We start from the raw sequence: 19,704 nt of genomic DNA, 5'->3' as shown, positions 1-19,704 counted from the left end.
AATAGTCTGAGTGCCTCTCAACATAGGGGGTAGGATCTGGTTCCGCCCTGTTTGTTGATGTACCACACTACAGACATATTGTCCATCTGAATTGCTATAGTCCCTTTGGGAAGAGAGTCTTGTAGGGCTTGCAATGCTAGAAGCACTGCTCTCATCTCTAGGACATTTATGTGCAAGTGGCGTTCGAAAGGTTGCCATATGCCCTGGACCGTCCTGCCATGGTAATGCCCCCCCCCCCCCCAATCAGGGAGGCGTCCGTTGTCAGTGTAGCAACCGAAGGGGGTGGAACAAAAGGTCTTCCTAGGAAGAGCTGGGGGAAGTGATCCACCAAGAAAGATGATTCCTGCACGATTGTGTTATCGCAATGGCATGGGACATTGGAAGTTGTTGGTACGACCACTGAGTGAAGAGCATCCATTGTAAAATCCTCATATGGAACCTGGCTAAAGGAAGAAGAGGGATAGCAGCTGCCATTAACCCTAAGACCTTCAGGACTAGTCTGACTCTGATTTTGCCGCTTTGCAGGACAAGAGAGACTTGTCTGTGTATGTCCGCTATTCTCTGCTCTGTGAGTCTGGCTGACATGCTGACTGTGTCTAGATTTGCGCCTATGAAGGTAATAACACGACAAGGCGACAAAACAGACTTTTCGTAATTTATTGAAATGCCTAATGTCTGACATGTGTGAAAGGTATAGTCTCTGGCGAGAAGCAGAAGATGCTTGGTGGGGGCTGTAAGGAGCCAGTCGTCTAGATATGGAAACACCTGGAATCCTTGATGTCTCAGATGAGAGGCGACCACTGCCATACATTTGGTGAACACTCGGGGGGCTGTAGTGAGACCAAAGGGCAGGGCCCTGAATTGAAAATGACTGGTTCCCAGCCTGAAGCGGAGAAAACTCCTGGAGCATCTGCTCATTTTGATGTGGTAGTACGCATCCTGGAGATCTATAGAGCACATCCAGTTGTCCCGCCCCAAAAGGGGTAGAATGGACTGCAGCGTGACCATCCGAAATTTTGTTTTCTTGACAGACTTGTTCAAGTTGCTGAGATCCAAAATGGGTCTCCAGTCCCCTGTTTTCTTTGGAACCAAAAAGAATTTGGAGTAGATTCTGGATCCTTGTTGGTCTGCTGGAACTGGCTGAATGGCTCTTTTTGCAAGCAGCTTTGATATTTCTAAAGCTGCTTGCCCCCTTTGACTGGGTGGAACATCTGGAAGGGATTTTTTTTGCTTGGTTTGGAGAGCGAAAGAACGGGATTGTATGGCCTTCGGAAATGATAGCCTGTACCCACTTGTCTTGAGTTAGGGATTGCCAGGCTTCTGGGTACAGAGATAATCTTCCCCCGACTGCCTCCGAAGGTGGACAGTCGGGCAACACCTCAGGGATGCTGAAAGGGCTTGTCGAAAAAGGTTTCTCGACTGCCCTGATTCTGCGGGCCCCCTCTGCCTCTAGGGCGGCGTCTACCATTATTGTTCCCCCCTCTGCCTCTAGAGGGGAACCGACTGTGCGTCAGGCAATGCTCCTTGAGATTTTTTGCGGAACCACATCTTTCCCCCCTTCTGGCCTTTGGGGTAAGGCCTAGAAGGGGTAGAAAAACGGACTCCAACGGCAGAAAGAGTCTTGCCTTCCATCTCGCACCTAGTCAGGGTTTCCTTCACTTGAGGACAAAAGAGGGATGATCCATCAAACGGGGAGTTAGTGAAGGATGCCTTGAAAGGGTCCACAAAATTACATAGCCGCATCCAGGCGTGCCGACGTAAGGCCACACCTGTACCTGCCGCTCTACTCGCTCCATCAGCCGCATACGAAAGGAGGCGCATGGAGGAGTTAACTATTGAATTGAGGGTAGCCAGCTGAGAGTTCATCCTGTCCTGAAAACCCGCAGCTGTTGGGTCCTTTAACATTTCACTCGCTTCCTTGATCAAATCTCTCTGGAGACGAGTGAAATGACACAGGTAGTTCAGCGAGCGCATAGAAAAGGTCGCTGACGAGAACATCCGCTTCCATTACCTGTCCATAGTCCTAGACTCCTTGTTAGGAGGATGGACAGGCACTGAAGGATCTACTAGCTCCTTCTTGGTGGCTGCAGCCACCACCATAGCATCCACAGAGACGCCTTTGGTCAAAATCTCCTTGTCCTTGGGGGCGGTGATAAACTTTGAAGGTCTCCTGGGGGTGGGATCCACAGAGTCAGGAGCCGTCCAGGCCTTCTTTGCCACCACCTGCATAAGGGGGTCAAAAGGAGGGGACACCCAGGAGGTGGAAGGGCGAGAGCCAAACGCCTCAAGATACACAGATTCATCCTCTGAAGGGTTCAGGTCTGGCCAATTCCCCCTCTGTTTTAAGATCTCAAGGATGTCTGCAAAAGAGACATCTTCAGAGGGGGAACGAGGGGAACCTTCAGAATCCTCTAAATCTGTGTCAGAGGTGACAGACTCAGGGGAGTCTATGTGCTTCCTCTTGCACTGCCTCTTCCTAGGAGGCTCTCCTACCAGGTCAGGAGAGGCCTCAGAAGAGGAGGAGATCCCCACTGGGGATACTTGAGGAGCTGGCTCTCTGCGATCCGGGATGAGAGAGTGAGCAGAAATCACCTGAGGCACCGTGGAGGGGGGGGCAGATGGAGCCGACTGTGGGGTTGAACCAGGTTCTAACACGCTCCTCATGACCTCAAAGGCACCCCTGTCAGGCAGGGCCGGAGGTCTCCGCTCCGAAAAGCTGAAAACCTCCCCCGGCACCGACAGTGATGGCTCCGAGGCCGATGTCGGAGCCGAACTCACCAGCGACGAAGCACCGAGAGGGAGAGCGGGATCGGACAAGGGTCCGATGCCACTCGCCCCCTCGGAGCCGACGAGGGAAATCCGGCGCCGAGATTCCTCCAAGGAAGAAATTGGAGCAGACGACGGTACCGAAGACAAAGGTATCGGTTCCGACGCAGCCACAGTCTCGGGTCCGAGCCGCCCCGGCTCCGAACTCACAGGAGTCGGAGGAGGAATATTTTGAATGATGGGATTAGCCATCGACTGTTGAGTCGGGCTTTGAAGCATCTGGGCCAGTGCCTCGGACTTAAGAAGTCGACTCACTACTCTCTGAAGGTCATGATCAGAAAGTCTCGACGACCTAGAGGAGTGAGATCTATGGCTCCGTTCAGACAGCAATGGAGATGCTGGAGCCGAACGAACGGAGCAGATAGACGGTGACCGGGACCTTTTTCTTGTGGTCGGTTCCGACAACCTGATCGGAGCCGACTCACCAATGTCTGCCTCGGCTCCGGCCGGAGCCGAGGAAATAGCAGGTACAAGAGTTCGAGAGTCATCGGCTCCGGCCGGAGCCGATGTTCGAACAGCCTTCGAAGCCCCAGAAGACGACTCAGAGACCGGAGCCGACAGTCTGGTAGGCTTCGAGGGTTTCCCCGAAGACTGAGTCGGGGGACCCTCAGGCTTCAATAAGCCCCTCAGAATGAGCTTATTTTTGCGCTCCTGCAGGACTCTAGGGCTGAAGCCATGGCAAACAGCACATGAGTCCTGCAGGTGCAAAGGTCCCAGGCAGTACACACAAGAAGTGTGACCATCTGTCAGAGACATCTTCTGACAGCACGAGTCACACTTCTTAATGCCTGAGACCTTTGAGTCCTTAGACATGTCTAAGAAAGAAGTGTAACCACACAAACACACACACACCGATTACACTTAGAAATTAAATTAAACTAAATTAAATTAAGTTAGACAATAAATCCCTACAAACACAGTCACTCACTACTAGGATGGGAGGGACTGGGCCTAAGCCCCAAGGGAAAATTTTTTGGTGAGTTTTAGGAAAAGGGGAAAAAATTTACTGGGAATGGGATGGGACTACTCATAGTATAAAACTATTTAGAAAAACTAACTTAAAAAGGGGAAAAAGGCTAAGAAAAAACTAGTTTCTTTTCAAAAACTAACTTGAGCCGGTAGGAATGCACCTCGATCGCTGTAGCGGCAAACGAGATCTGAGGAGTTACCGCCTAGCATTGTGGGATATAGGGGAGCCTCAAGCCGGTGGAACTAGCTCTCAAGCTTTTAGAGTGGCCGAGTCGGAGCTGAGGGTCGAACCCATCCAGCAAGAATGAAGGCGAGATAGACAACTTAACATGGATGCTTCATGCTCACAAAATGATTTACAAAAATAAGCGCATACCAAGATTATATATTCCTCATTACATTGAGAGATGGGCCTCATTGAAATTGATTACATGCATAGATCTGCAATCGTGGGACTGCACACATATCTGCTGACCTCAAGACCCAAACATAGTGGAAGGTTTGAAATATGAGGAGAATAAATCTAAGATGACGTCTCTGCTTAATCTAGCAAAAGCATATCGGCTTCAAGCAGGAAGGGAAATCAAACCAAAAGCTGATAAAAATCAGGCAGCAACTGAATGTGCCAAAAAACAAAAGAAAGAATATAAGGTGAAGGACTAGATTAGAAGGCAAGAATTGTGAAAAATGCATAAATATAGATGCAAGTACAGAAAACGTCTGGAAGAACCTCATGTTGATCAGGATCGAATACAGTAATGGTTAACGGAGATGTGAATTCAAACCAAGAGATGAAAGGTTAATACTGCAAGCCCAAGATAGTGGGCTACGCACACGCTGGTTTACAAAGTCCATTGAACATGCGGGAAAAACAGACAAATGTAGGTTTTGTGAAACAGAAGTGGAAACAGTTGCACACCTCGTTGCTGGTTGTGACATACTAATGGCACGAGGACTGTATACTGAAAGGCATAATAATGTTGGAAGACTGTTGCACTGGGGATTGTGCAAACATTATGGTACTGAAGTGGCTGAAAAACACTGGAAACAAGAGCCAAAAAGCATCATAGAAAATGATGAAGCCTACATCACATGGGATCACCTATTACCAACAGTTCAAAAGATAGATGCTAAAAAACTGGATATAGTGGTCCATGAAAAGAAGACAACAAAAGTAGCATTGATCATTGAAAACACCATACCCAGTGACTACAGTGTCTTCTGTACAGACAGATACAAAGTCATAAAATATGATTTGCAGGCAGAAACAAGAGTAAAGTGGAAGAAAGATACCCAGACAGTTCCAATAGTAGTAGGAGCAATGCATCTTCTAAAAAAGAATCTACAATCGGATTTAGATATGTTACCAATACATGTAACCCCATAAGAATTGCAGGAGGAGTCATTACTGGGCATATTGTGGGTGCTGCGAAGAGCACTTCTGGTTGACATCAAAGACTGAAACAATACTAATTTCATGAACTTTAACTGTACTTTGACTTAGGAATGGGGTCCATTCCTGTCATGGTATTAGAAACCCAAAAGACTTGGAAAAATTAAAAAATTGGGTATCGACTCATTTGTCACTAGATGGGTAGCAAACTGGCTCACAGACCGAACGCACACTTTTAAAGTTGGGGAATCCATCTACACTAGTATATCAATTACCAGTGGTGTACACAAGTATCTGTACTGGGCCCTCTACTGTTTGGAATTTATTTTTCTGAAGTCCAGTAAAAAGTTGATGGCCTGTGTCTTACTAAGTTTGCAGATGACTGTAAACCTGGGGCTATCACAGAATCTCCCAGTGATATCAGCAAATTACAGAAGGGACTGACACACACAAACAATTGGTGCCAGGGCCATGGACTGAAACTAAATGAAAAAGAAAAAAAAAAGCCTCATTATCCTCTTTGGCAGAGAAGTTAGTTACCATATAGACAGCACCCTTCTAAGGTCAAACACAGTGGTGCAAGACTTGGGAATGCAGGTTGATTGCAATCTAAACTTCCATCACTGTGTGTCCACAGTAGTGAGGAAATGCCTCTACACTGCCCATCTCATACATAAGGGCATTGTATCCAAGACCAGGGAGGTCATTACTCCACTGTACTCAGCTCTTATCAGATCACTGATTGAATACAATGCTTCCTTCTGTATGTAACTCACCAGACACCTGCAGCAGCTGGAGAGACCACAGAGGTTTATAACCAAAAGAATAGGGGCCTCCAAGACATGACCTACATGGAAAGTCTGAAAGCCCTATTATTGTACTCCGTATCATACAGGCTGCTGACAGGCAACCTGTGTTTGGCCTATAGAGCAGTCTCTGACCCTGCCCTAATGAAAATGCTGCACATCTGGAAATCATATGGGACAAGAGTCACTCGCTCCAGGCAGCTCATCCATGCACAAGTTACCATAGATAACATCCCTCATCATATCACAGCTAGTTAGAGGTCACCATCTATGCCCCTAGAGTCTCATAATTCTTACTTAAACATACTAGAGGCACTCAACATACAACCAAACACCCTATTCTTGGGTGACTACCCTAATGTAGACTATGAAACTTTCCCTGCCTCAAACCTACAGGTACAATGTTTCCTGGACTTCATTAACACAAACGCTCTGGAACAAATAGTGCAAGCTCCATCTAGAAGATTAAGCATATCAGATCTTGTATTCAGCAACATGGGACAGCATTGCACCCCTCCATGTTACTTCCTCACTAGTGAGGTCGGATCACAAAGCAGTCTCCTTTGAAGTAAAAATCAACCCGGAAAATCCAAGCAACCCAGTGAGAGTTAGTATCTACTCTAAGGCAAACTAGATCCAGTTTGTCAGAATTCAAGTCTCCCCCGACTCCAAGAACACAGCTACCTATGCAGAATTATTCACAACGTCCTTATACAAACATGTGAAAGGCTGCATAAAGGCTGCTGTACCTACCAGAAGTAAACCCAAAACAAACCCCACTGGTGGAATCCTCACCTAAACAGGGTATATAATAAAAGAAGAAAACTCATGGCCAAAATCAGGAAGAGAACCTCCCTTAAAGACAAGTGTTGTCTTATACAACTAAACAAGAAACTAAGAGGTTTAAGTTCAACAAGGTCAACTACAAGTTCAGGATAGCTCTGCAGGCTAAGGATAACCAGAAGGCTTTCTTCAGCTATGTGTGACACTTTATAGATAACAGACAGCAGTGTAATGAACTGCTGGTGAATGGTACGACCTTCAATGATCAGGGTGACACAGCACATTTACTGGCTGATAAATTCAGCTACCCCCCAGCTCCACCAGGTGAAATCCCCTCCAACATATTTTGCCCAAATATTAGCAGGAACCAGGAGCTGGAAGAACCCACTAAAGCCAAGAACACTGCCTCTATGGTCCCAGCAACATCCCTGGTTGTTTTCTGAAAAGTCTAAAATATGACCTATCAGGACCATTTGAAGCATTCTTCAATTACAGGCTCAAAACAGGCTACATTCCAAATGAATGGAGGACCTCAACAGTCATTTCTCTCCACAAGGGTGGACCATTAACAGACCCAGGGAACTACAAGCCCATCAGTCTAACAAGCTTAATGTGCAAAGTCCTGGAATAAATTATCACGGAAATTATAAACAAGGACAGTGGCAACCTACAGGCACTGGATACATCCCAATTTCGCTTTGTTAAGGGGAAGGTTGTGTCTACTTATCCTGGTAGACTTCACTGAGAGGGTCACCAAGGCAGTGGACAAGGGTAAAACAGATCATACTGCTTATCTAGACCTAACTGAGGCATTTTATACAATACCCCACTCATGAATTGTTGACAAGCTCAGACTAGGCAAAAATCCCTACATAACTTGCTTGATTGCTGGCTGACTCATAGACAGGACCCAAGAAGTCAGAATTACTGAGGCCACCTCCACCTAGAGACCGGTCACCAGTGGAGTAGCCCAGGGCTCCATGCTGGGCCCACTCCTGTTTGGCATCTCTGAAATCAAGGCTAACGTTCAAGGCCCCTGGCTCACCAAGTTCACCAATGACTGTAAATTAGGAGCTAAAGCTATTCCCCCAAGACGCCAACATCTTGCAAGAGGCTTTAACACACACAAATGACTGGTCCCAAAGCCATGGCCTAAAACTCAGTGCCAAAAAATGCATTTTAATGCCCTTTGGGAAACTTTCAGCTGAAGTTAATTACTCCACTGAGAAAACGTACCCAAGAGTCAACCTAATAATAAGTGATCCAAGAACACATGTAGACAGCAAACTGGCCTGTGAATAACACCTGGCTAAAATAGTAAGGAAATCATTCTATGTTGCTCAACTTATATGTAAGGCTATGGCATCCAGGTTCAAGGAAGTCATAGTACCGCTCTACTTGGTCCTTATCAGACCTATCAGTGAGAACAATGCCCCCTTTGGTATGCAACTCATCAGACACTTGAAATAGTCAGAATACCCACAAAGGTTTCTCATCAGGAGAACTCAGGGCATGAATACCCTGTCCAACACTGATTGCCTGAAAGCTCCGTCTCTGTATTCAGTCTCCTACAGGCTGCTGACAGGGAATCTTTGCCTAGCTTACAGTGATTACTCAGACCCAATCTTAATGGATCTGGTGCATATGCGCATAACAAACAGCACCAAAAACCCTAGATCCAGGGATCTGAGCTTCACTTGTGACATGGAGAGACAGATATGTGTGTCAAAGAATCCCTGCACTATGAAATAGGCTCCCTATCCATGTAAAACAGAGTTCATCCCTCACCCTATTCAAATAAAACATTGACAACTAGATGGGAAATCATAAAGTCTGGCCCCCGTGTCCTTTACGGACAGAGGTTATCAAAAAGAAAAATATTATCCTAACTAACAACCCTCCACACATCCCTTAATTACCTCCTTACTGACATGCCCACCCCAAATAGATGCTCATGATACTCGGGACCCAAATGGTTTGGTGTGCAAGACTAGGCTTGGAAGGGGCCCTACTGGTCGTTAGCCTAGTAATGACCTATAAACCTATGCACCCTGTAGTGGTACTAGGTATACATCAGAAATTCTAAAAAGATCTGTTTAGAGCAAAAGAATGGACACACCAAAACAAGACACAAATGGAAATATTTATGGAAGACTGAACTATGCCAAGGTTTGAGGGAGATGAGGCTCAAAAATTTATAGCTAAGATGGCAGGGGATGAGGTAAATATGATGTATAACCAATCAGTAGGGAGATTTCCAGGAAGAGATGGGTATTCCTGTGGAAGTTTGGAAACTAGGAGGGGGAAAAGTGATAAAGATCTGGAAAGTTTTGTTTAGCAATATTTTAAAAGGAGGGATGGTACCAGCATCTTGAAAGACAGTTATTGTAGCTATACTTAATAGACAGAGACCCTTTAAATCCAACTTCATATAGACCAGTTTCAATTTTGAACCATGGCTAAGAAAGCATTTATTTCTATACTAGCTAAGAGAATGGTTAAGGTGGTGTCAAAACGGATAGATATGGATCAATGTGGTTTTGTGGAGGAGAGACAAGCATCTGACAACATTAAAATTATTATGATGATGATGCAAAGGGAAGCAGAATGCAAGATGACTATTACTGTTGGTGGGTACAGATGCAGAGAAGGCATTAAATACGGTTAGATGGGTTTTATAGGAAGGGCAATGGCAGCATCTGCATTTTCTTATAGAATAATGGAGTTAATTAGGAATATATATGACGGGTCAGAAGCAAGAATCAATGCTGGAGGGGGGCTCCTTTCTGACAAGCTGTGTTTGAAAAGAAGAATCAGGAAAGGGAGTCCTCCTTTTCCTTTATTTGCCTTATTCTTTGTGCTATTGGCAAAGAAAATAGGAGTCTCACAGACTCAAGGGTATAACTGGAACAGTACTCAAGAAACAGCCTTATTTGGAAATAATATTTTTGCATTTGGTGTATCAAACATTCTACAAAGAGTATTTCAGTGCTGGGGAACATTTTAAGACTGTTCCAATTTTTTAGGATATAAAATAAATGAATAATGGTTCAGCAATACCCATATTAAAGGGGACATGATAAGAAGTAGTACTTAGGTGACTGGATTAAAAAAGATTCTATCACGGCAGCTAAGCTTACAAAGGAAGAGACTAAACAAAATGTAATGCAAAAACTGAGAAACTGAAAGCTCTTGATTATGGACATGGAGAGTTAAGGTACAAGCAGTGAAAATATTTCTAGACCCTGTAATACTGTATACAGGTCAGGCATGTTTTCATGAACAAAAAAAGAAACTGTGGACAATAATTAATTAATTACAAATTGAATGAATTTACTTGGAAGGAAAAGAGGAACATAATTAAGTGGAATAAACTGTTTCTCCTCACAGAATACAGTGGTTTAGGATTACCAGATTTAAAAGGATACTTCAGAGTTAAACAGTTAAGGCTGAAACATAAGCAGAAGAAAAAAAATTATGCTGAAGCCGGGGGTGGGGTGGGGGTGCGTAGTTCACAAAAGTAGTAGTATTTTGGATGCAGGCACTTAAAGAGAATAGTAACAATATATAATATTTTATTTGCAAAGCAGGAGAAAATATTTTGAGAACTGAGCCAACACACGATTGGAGAAACGGAGATGTTACCCATGGGGTAACTGCAAGCAGGGGCACAGACAAGTGGCAAGAGGAAGCTGTAATTAACTGTAGTAAAATTAGCCAATGAATCAAGGTATTGGGAGAAAATGACTAGGGAGGGAAAAGTGAGATTGGGATGAGGCTAAGCAGAGGTTTGGACTGCAGGTAGTAGACTACCTTTACTACCAGGAACTGATAAAGTACAGGCATAAAGAAAGGGATAAGGTGGTGTTAAAATGAAAGATCAGATCTTGAATTTATAGTACAGCCTAGAACAGAAGCTGCATTAAAAATGGATAATTAATAGGGCATATAAAATAATGCATGACAACTATAACAGCCAATCGGAAGAAGTTAGTAAAGACTGTGAAATGAGAAAGAAACGATTGGGGGGGGGGTTGTTTGTATGGCTCTCAAGTATATAACAAAATCTAGGCGGTTTAGGATTTTTGCACAAAAGTGTCTGCATAAGTGCTTTTATACCCCAAAAAGACTTCAGAGATGCTTTTCCACAAGTAGACAGCCAATGCTGGAAGTACAATGGAAAAGATAGGGGTACCTGGGAACATTATTTTTTTTATTAAAATTATCACTTAAGACATAGGCAATCATACATATACATAAATGAAAACAAACCATACTGACATAATTTTAGTTCCAAAAATGATACATCACTTATAATCTATCCAGTCACTGTTAGTCAAACATTACACAGCTCATTCAAATCTTGCCTTCTTTTAAACCTCATTCCATGTCTGCATGTATTTTTCCCACAATTTCCATTTTTCTATGTAATTTGCTCCTACTTTTTCTAAAGATCCCATTTCCAGTTGTTTTATCACTATTATATTCACTATTTCTAGTACAACTGGTTTACACTTTGATTTCCATTTCCTAGTAATTGCTTTTTTGGTAGCCATGATAATTAGACTCAGCAAAGTCTTACTATGTCTATGCAATTCCAATTCTGTATCACAGCTCACAAAATCATTTTCATAGTCATACTAATTTACGCATCTAATATTTCTGGTAGAGTAGTCTGCTGGGAATATTTTAAATCTGCAAACTCATTACACTCCCAGAAAATATGTTCCCAATTACCTCTTTCTTCCCCATCACGTCTTCTAAAATACAATGCAAACACTTCCAAGCAAAGATTCAAAATCTTCTAGACTTTATTGCATATTTGGGAGACATACATATATCCCCATTGCTTCTTTGTGAAATGCTTACCCAGTCTCTTTCTCAAATTCTTTCTGACCTCCTCTGATTGATTCTTATAGTTATGCAATATTTTATATTCTCTACTAATTATTTATTTTTTAACAGCTGCTTCTGTTTCAGATTCCACTAAAAACTCTACCAGTACTGGTCTTTTGCTTAGGCTCTCCCTAATTCTTTCCCTTTGGCTATACTCTGATATCAGTCCTTGATAGGGAAGGCAATCTCTAGACTGCAGTCCAAATAAATTCTTGTCTCTTCTCATTCTATTACCTTTCCCTCTCTAATTATTTGCTCCCAATACCTTTGTTCTTTTGCCAGTTTTCTCCAATAAATTCCAGCCCCTTCTTGCTTACTGCCTGTATCCCTAATTGCAGTCATCCCTATCAGCAGAATCTCCTTTCTCCATTCCCATGTTGGCTTAGTTCTTAGAATACTTTCTAGTACGTTCTGAATATAATATTCTGTATGGTTACCGTTGTTTTCCCTAAGGATCTGCATCCAAAATCCCAGTCTCGCTTTGTTTCTTGAGCTTCCCCCCTGTTGCGTTATCATCCCTTTCCACTTTGAATTATAGGTTTCTGCTTGTACTATGTATAGCATCCTTAACTGTGTAGCTCTGAAATACCCCTACAAATCTGGTAATCCCAGACCATCTTGTTCTATCAGCTCATCTCATTTGACTCTTGCCGTCTTCTCCTCCCAGATAAAATCCTTTGGGTCTATATTAATTGCTATCCACAACTTCTCCTCTGCTTGACAAAAATATGCTTGATCTGTGTATAAAACTAAAGGGACTAAAAACATTTTGAGTGCTTGTATCTTGCTAGGCATATCCATAAAACAGCGCTTCCAATTTCTCAGTTTTTTGTATTATCTTTTGTTTAGTCTCTTCCCACATATCCTTAGCTGCCATACTAGAATCCTTTTTAATCCATATTCCTACGTACTTCACTTTATCACGTCCCCGTAAATATGGATAGTGCTGAATCAATTTATGTGTGGGTATGTAATTTTCAGCTATTGCCTTTGTTTTAGTTTCATTAATCTGGTATCCCAAAAAGATTTGAAATGGTTTTAAAATGTTCCACAACACTGAAATGCTCTTTTCCGGTTTTACCTGGTATAAAATGATATCATCTGCATACAGAGCCAGCTTTTCTTGACTACCATACCAATTATATCCTTGAATTTGTGACTCACTTATTTTCTTTACCAATGGTTCTAAATGTAATGCAAATAACAAAAGGAAAGAGGACAACCCTACCTGGTTCCTCTGCTTGAATTGAAATTATCTGAGTGGAACCCATCCACTTTAATTCTTGCCTCTGATTCCTGAAAACATGTTTTTTTGGAATTCAATGAGCTGATAGAGTTTTGAAATTCCTTAGAGTGTTAAAAATGTTGGGGGAGCAAATTATTTTAACTAAAGAAATAATAACTACGAGTTGGTATACAGAAAATGAATTGCCTAGACACAGTGGCACCCTAAGTTTTATGTTGTTGGCTGTCAATGAAGTATATTGTTAGCATACAAGGCATCCTTTGACGCAGTACTGATCTACTTACTGCAGGTCAGCCAGTCAGATGGCAGCAGAAATATTCAGTTTAGGGATATAAAGCTCTTCTGCAACATCAACAGAATGGTTTGGAGGGACAGGTATATCTCGCAGAGGATATCTCTGCTCTGGAGCAGAGTCCCCATCCACATAAAACAAAGTTCATCCCTGTCCAAATTCAAATGCAACTTGGATCTATGGATGGGAAACAGAAAATGTACCCAAGGACTGCCCCTTGTACTACTAATGGACACAGGCAGCTCATAAAAGCTTTGTCCTATGCTTGTGTCCCCTTTAATTACCTACAACATGATCCCACTTATTCTCATTACAAGTAATATATAATTACTGACCATGGGATGGGTAAGGCCAATCTCTAACCAAACTGGATAGGTTCATTTGAGGTCAAAAAGGGAAATACATAAGGCTTAAAATGGCTCACAAGAGCCTCTGGACTAGTACTTACCTATGAACCTATAAAACAATTATTATAAAATGTTAGTCAAAAATCATTAGAACTACTAATAGACAGAGGCAGCTCCTAAATGCTTTACTGCATGCATGGGTCCTCTCAAATTATCTATGGTATGATACCAGTTGCAATCATTAGGGGAAATATATAATTATCGACCATAGGATGGGGTAAGGCCAATCTCTAACCAAATGGGATTAGTTAATTTGAGCATAAAAGGGCAACTGGTTAGGCTTAAAATTGACCACAAGGACAGCTAGCCTATACTTATGTATGAATATATAAAAACAAAAACAACTGTAACAGAACTATTGAATGGTGTAAAGGAGAGAAGAGGTGAGATCTTTAGTAAAGGGAGGCAGCAAACTATATAGAAATGAATGGAATCTAAGGGAGCAATACATACAGAATAATGTTCAAGCAGAGGAGGAGTGATACTACAGAAAATGCAGGACTTGAGCAATCTATCTAAAGTTAAATCGAATAATAACTGCTTGTAATTTTTTTTCTTTTATAATTGAATGTGTACTAATGTCACTAGATTATATGTGATGTTAATTAAAAATAAAAAAAAAATAATAGAATTATAACACCATAATTGCACAAAAACTGCCTTTTTATCACTGACTCCAAAGTGTCCCCTGGGGAAAGTAATTCTTCTCTTACTTACAGACAGGTATGCCTTAAGGGTATATACTAGGTCCACCCCTGTTTACAATTTTTATCAATGACATCCATACTGTCCATGGCACTACTTTAGAACTTGCAGATGATGTGAAATTTAAAACTATGCAAATAATCTTATCAAACTACAAAGCATAACATACCAACCTTGCAAAGACAACGGATATGGCTAAAATCCTCTAACTAATACTAAAGACTAAAGGTATTGTATTTAGTTCAGTCAAGATACATAAAATAATAATATCTTTAATATTGCACATTCAAACAAAACTCTCATAGGTCATAATTTAATTCTGAGCTATTATCATACCTACTGATTATTGTACTGACTATGCTATACTTAAATCAGAAATGTAGGATGATTTACAAAGTCAAACATATCTGTTTAGAATACTGACTACCTGCTACAGCTCAGACCTGCTTTCTTCCCACTGTACTATATGCATCCTCTATCCTTTCTAACATTCAAAACTAACTAAACAAATTAGAACAGTTGTAATAAAACTATCCATCCATAACCCCTGTTTCCCGTTTCTGCATATGGGGTCATGGTGTCACTTTAAGTGGCAATCATCTAGCGCCAAGGTTTACACCACTGACCTGCCACAGTAATTCTTCCACACCACACACTTGCATGCACACAAACACCTATAGCCAAATTTTGAGTGCCCAATCCACTTAGTGAATGTTTTTGGATTGTGTAAAGAAACTGGAGCATCCAGAGGCACCCATGTGAACACAGGGAGGACATACTATCTAATAAAACACATCATTGCACAGTCTTCAAAATGAAAACGTAGACTGCTTATAAATTCAAAACACTTCACTAACCTCTTAGTTAAAAACTACACACAGCATCATCTGCAAATGTAACAGATACCCTCAAGAACACTACGGCTACACAACAGAAACTTAATACTAGTAGACATGTCCCATAATTATTTTTGTGACTCACTGTACTCAGGTTACACTACTAAAATGGAACAACATTCCTAATGATATTCATCTTGACGCTCTCTACACAAAATAAAAATTCCTTTAGCTAAGGCTGTGTTCATGTTCTCATATAACGTAAAACTTGCTGCTTAAAATACATTTGATGCTTTTCTTTGTAGCTTTTTTTTAACAAAAGTTATTAAACTAAAATCTTCACATTTTTCTGCTCAACACTAGAAATCTTATCCATGATGATCCATATAATCTCCATCTCCCCTACTCCAAATCCTTACTAACTCATACCACTCTTATATAACTGGCTATAATATAACTACTTCTTCAAAATCACTAACCATCTGATGACACCCACCCCTCTCCACAACTATGTCTACCTCCCTCATAGGCACTTCTGCTACCTGGCCCACCTCAATATTCCTTCATAATTTGTAACCATCTTCATCCTATAGTTCTATCAGTGACTCATAAGTTCAATATTAACAAATATTTTACTGTATTCTTGTTTTGATTAACTGTCACAGAAGTACTATTCTATTTATGTAAATTGATATTCTGTAAAATGGAGCACTGCTCCCAGGGTCTCTGCTGCAAATGAGACTTGTGCCCAGTAGGACTTTCCCATTAAACAAAAAGACAGGTTCATATGTGTTTACTAGGTTAACAATAACTACTGTTTTTTTAAGCCTAGCCATGCATCCCAAATCGCTGACAAATTCTTGAAGCCTTGTTGAGTGTAAGCAGGGACTTGGGAGACAAAACATTTACAAGCAGGTACCTAGGAAATGAACCATTTACATGCTGCCTGTGTTCACTAGCGACAGAGGTTCCAAATCAGATATGAATTTCCTGTTCCCCACCCAACTCTCCAAGTTGTACTTGAATTGGGTTAAGGAGGAACTCTGTTTTACATGGACAGGAAGCATGTTCCAGAGAAGGGGTAATTTCTGGGATACATATCTGTCTCTCCAGCAGATCCTGTTTATATCACAGGCAAGGTTGAAGTCTTTACAATGGGTAATTCTGGTGCTGTTTGTTTAACAGATATATAGGAGGTCCATCAGGGTGCGGTCTGACAATGTCTTGTATGCCAACCATAGATCTCCCCTCAACAGCCTGAAGGAGATAGAATACAGCAGTAGAGCTTTGAGGTTGTCAGAACAGCATGTTACATATGTCCTGATTCTTGTAGTGAGGACCTCTGTGGATGTTCCAGTTGTTGGATATGCCTGGATAGGTACATACCAAATGGGGCTTTATACTCAATTACGGGTCTGATGAATGCTGACTATAGTAGAACAATGACATCATTGGACCTAAATGCCACACCTTTGTTTATAAGATGCACAGCAAAGAATAATTTCCTCACTACTGTAGACAAAGGTGGTAGCATACTGTCAACATGTGTGCCCAAATCCCTGACTACTGGGTCAAATCTTAGGGATGTGTTGCCAATATGATCATTTCCAGGAGTAGATGACTTCCCGAAGGATACTATTATGCATTTCTTGGCATTTAATTTTAGCCCATGGCTTTAACACAAGTTATATGTCTGTTTCAGCCCTTCCGGAGAATATTAGTGTTGGTCAGAGATTCTATGACTACTCCTAATTTGCAATCATCTACAAATTTGGTCATCCAGAGGCCCTTGACATTGGCCTTGACGTCACAGAAATAAATGCCAAAAAGGAGCACTCCCTGAACTGATCCCCGAGGGACTCTGTTTGTGACTTGGTTCTCTGTAGAGGTGGACTGCCCAATACTAACTTTCTGGATCCTGTCTGTGAGCCAACTGGCTATCTAGTGGGTGACATAAAGGTTTATACCCAACCTCTTGAATTTGTCAACAATGTCCGAATGAGGTATTGTGTCAAATGCCTTGGCCAGGTCTGGTAGGCAGTGTGAACCATTTTCCCTCATCCATTACTTTGGTGTCCTTCTCAAAGAAGTAAACCAGGTTAAAAGTAGGCATGACCTCCCCTTGAAACTAAACTGGGATGGGTCCAGTGTCTGGAGGTTTCCTATGTCATTAATGATAATTTCCATGATAATTATTTCCATAGTTTTGCTTATGAAACAAGTGAAACTTATGGTCTGTGGTTTCCAGGGTCTGTAGAAGGCTCAACTTTGTGCAAAGGGATGACTGATGCCATTCTCCATTTTGAGGAATGATACCTGTTTGGAGGATACAGCTAAACAGCGATTCTAGAGGGTCTAATAGGTCATGTTCCAAGCTATTTAGAAGGCATCCTGGGATATTGTCTGGGGTCATCTATGCAGTGTTCTAAGACTTGAAGAGAGCATTGAGGACCTGTTCCCTATTTATAGAACAGGCAGTTATATTTGATTGTATTTCCTGTGGGGAGGTTGGGGTGGGGAGAGACAGGTAAAGTTAGAGCTGAATTTGTCTAACAGTAGGTTTGCTGCATCTTCTGGCTCAGTATATGTGGCTCCATTAACAATGAGTTCTGCACACAATTCTGTATTGTCTTTGAGACTGCAGACATAGCAAAAGAATATATTGTGGATGTCCTTGGCCAGGGAGTCCAAATTTACCCCACATCTGGCTTTAATTAACTGTTTGTTCTCTGAGATGTTTGTTTAGTTTAATGATGGTGCTTTTATCCTACTGGGTGCTACACCTCCTAATTTTTGCCATGATATTCTTCCTTCTGTTAAACAACCTACTGATTTTGTGATAAAGAAATGAATGATTTCTAGCTCACCCCTATGTAATCTACTTATATATGACTATATCTCACAGAAGATATAGTTATATATAACTATTATACATCTCATTCTTGCTTATATCTTTCTCTCTACTATACCCATCTTATTTGCTATTTATATAATTTTCAAATATCTTACTCTCTATTTTCTTTACCTATATTTATTTAACATTTGTTTACGGCGAAATTTTGACTGGGACAGAGCCCATTTTCAGCAGAGGCGTGGAGAAAAATGCTCCAGGCACGTCTTTGGAATGTGGGAAGAAACCAGTGCTCCTGGAAGAATGCTATGCAATCACAGGGAGGACATGCAGACTCCACACAGAAGGCACCCCAGCTGAGAATCAAACCGAAGAACCTCTTGCTGTGAGGAGACAATGGTAACCGCTGCACTACTTTGCCATTACAATTCTTGCTTATCTCTTTATTTTTCTTATATACATTCCACTGAATATATTTTACTCTTCAGGTTTTTTACTCTTCTTTCCTTTCCTTCAATTCCTAAAACTTCTGACATCTACCATTCTGTAGTTAGATAAAAATGTTAGTTTTTTTTTTTTTTAACTAGCCTATTTTGTGCCACTTAACCACAGCACTATCACTTCCATGAATATATATTTTGCTCCTTACTTTACTAAATACTGTACTTTAAAATGATAACCTCTTTTTTGTACTGTAATATTTTTATTGCATGTGTACTGTATTCTATATTGTTTAACTTATGTAGAAATGTTGTTTGGATGGACTCCCCACCATCCACTATCTGCTAAAACAAGTCTTTTTTCCTAGTGAGATTATCCCAGTTAAATGCAAGTAAACAAAAGAAATAAATAATAAATCTCTACTACTCTACTTAAACAGAAATAGTTGCTATAAAATCTCACAAATGGCATCTAAGGATATATTCTCAAGGTCAAAGAAATTTAAATGAAGAGAGAGAATGAACATGACAAACATCTTCACAGCATCAGTGCTTCTCAACAAATCAAAAAGGTTTTATAACAAAACTAATTTACACTTTCTAACAAAGACTGCATTTCCTTAAAAAAAAAATCTATCCAACAAGACCCCTAATCACACATCTTCTGATAATTTTTTGAAAACAAAGTGAGTTTGGGCAAGAAAGAGCAGTCCAGGCAGTGGCAACAGTTAAAAACCACTTCCATACAACAGTTACCTAATGTTTAAGGTTGCTTCTCACAATGCCATACAACAGCTGGCCAGGTACACTTACTTTCTAGTTTTGCACATGGTGAACTTCCTACATTTACAGCCTCTCGCTTGGGTTTCATTGGACACCAAGAACCATCCTTCTGGAATTCAATTTCATCTACTTCGGTGCATTCATTTAGAATTTCCATAAACAATCTGAAAAGGAAGAACACAGACATAAAATGTGCAGTTTATGTGAGCGTGCAGAAAAACAGTGGAAACAAAAGCCCCTCATTATCAACTGACGATCCTAAAAATAACAGAAAAGCTAAAAATAAAGTCAGCCTTTACAACTTTCAAACAATGACACCGAAAGTGTGATAAAAGACCTTGGGACACAGGTGGACAGTCTTTGATAATCACATCGCCACAGTGGTCAGGAAATCCTTTTACATGGCACACCTCATCACAAAAGGTTTCTCATCCACAAAAAAAAGGTCATTGTTCCCCTCTACTCATCACT

At 41.3% G+C, this 19,704-nt stretch overlaps 1 protein-coding gene across 5 annotated transcripts in view; it reads right to left on the bottom strand.

Annotated features, from left to right (window-relative positions):
- PIAS2 (protein inhibitor of activated STAT 2) overlaps positions 1-19,704 on the bottom strand; it is a 3,576,601-nt gene that overhangs the window by 1,159,432 nt on the left and 2,397,465 nt on the right. For all 5 annotated transcript variants that reach the window (XM_044082047.1, XM_044082063.1, XM_044082067.1 and 2 more), the window contains exon 10: positions 19,264-19,397. In XM_044082047.1, coding sequence (XP_043937982.1) covers positions 19,264-19,397 — 134 coding nt within the window. The remainder of the gene's footprint in view (positions 1-19,263; positions 19,398-19,704) is intronic.

The sequence above is a fragment of the Protopterus annectens genome, chromosome 1.part1, assembly GCF_019279795.1.
Source record: "Protopterus annectens isolate FY-2018-M chromosome 1.part1, PAN1.0, whole genome shotgun sequence".
Taxonomy (NCBI): domain Eukaryota; kingdom Metazoa; phylum Chordata; order Ceratodontiformes; family Protopteridae; genus Protopterus; species Protopterus annectens.
Note: the sequence above shows the minus strand (reverse complement) of the source record. Positions and strands in the feature narration are given on the sequence as shown.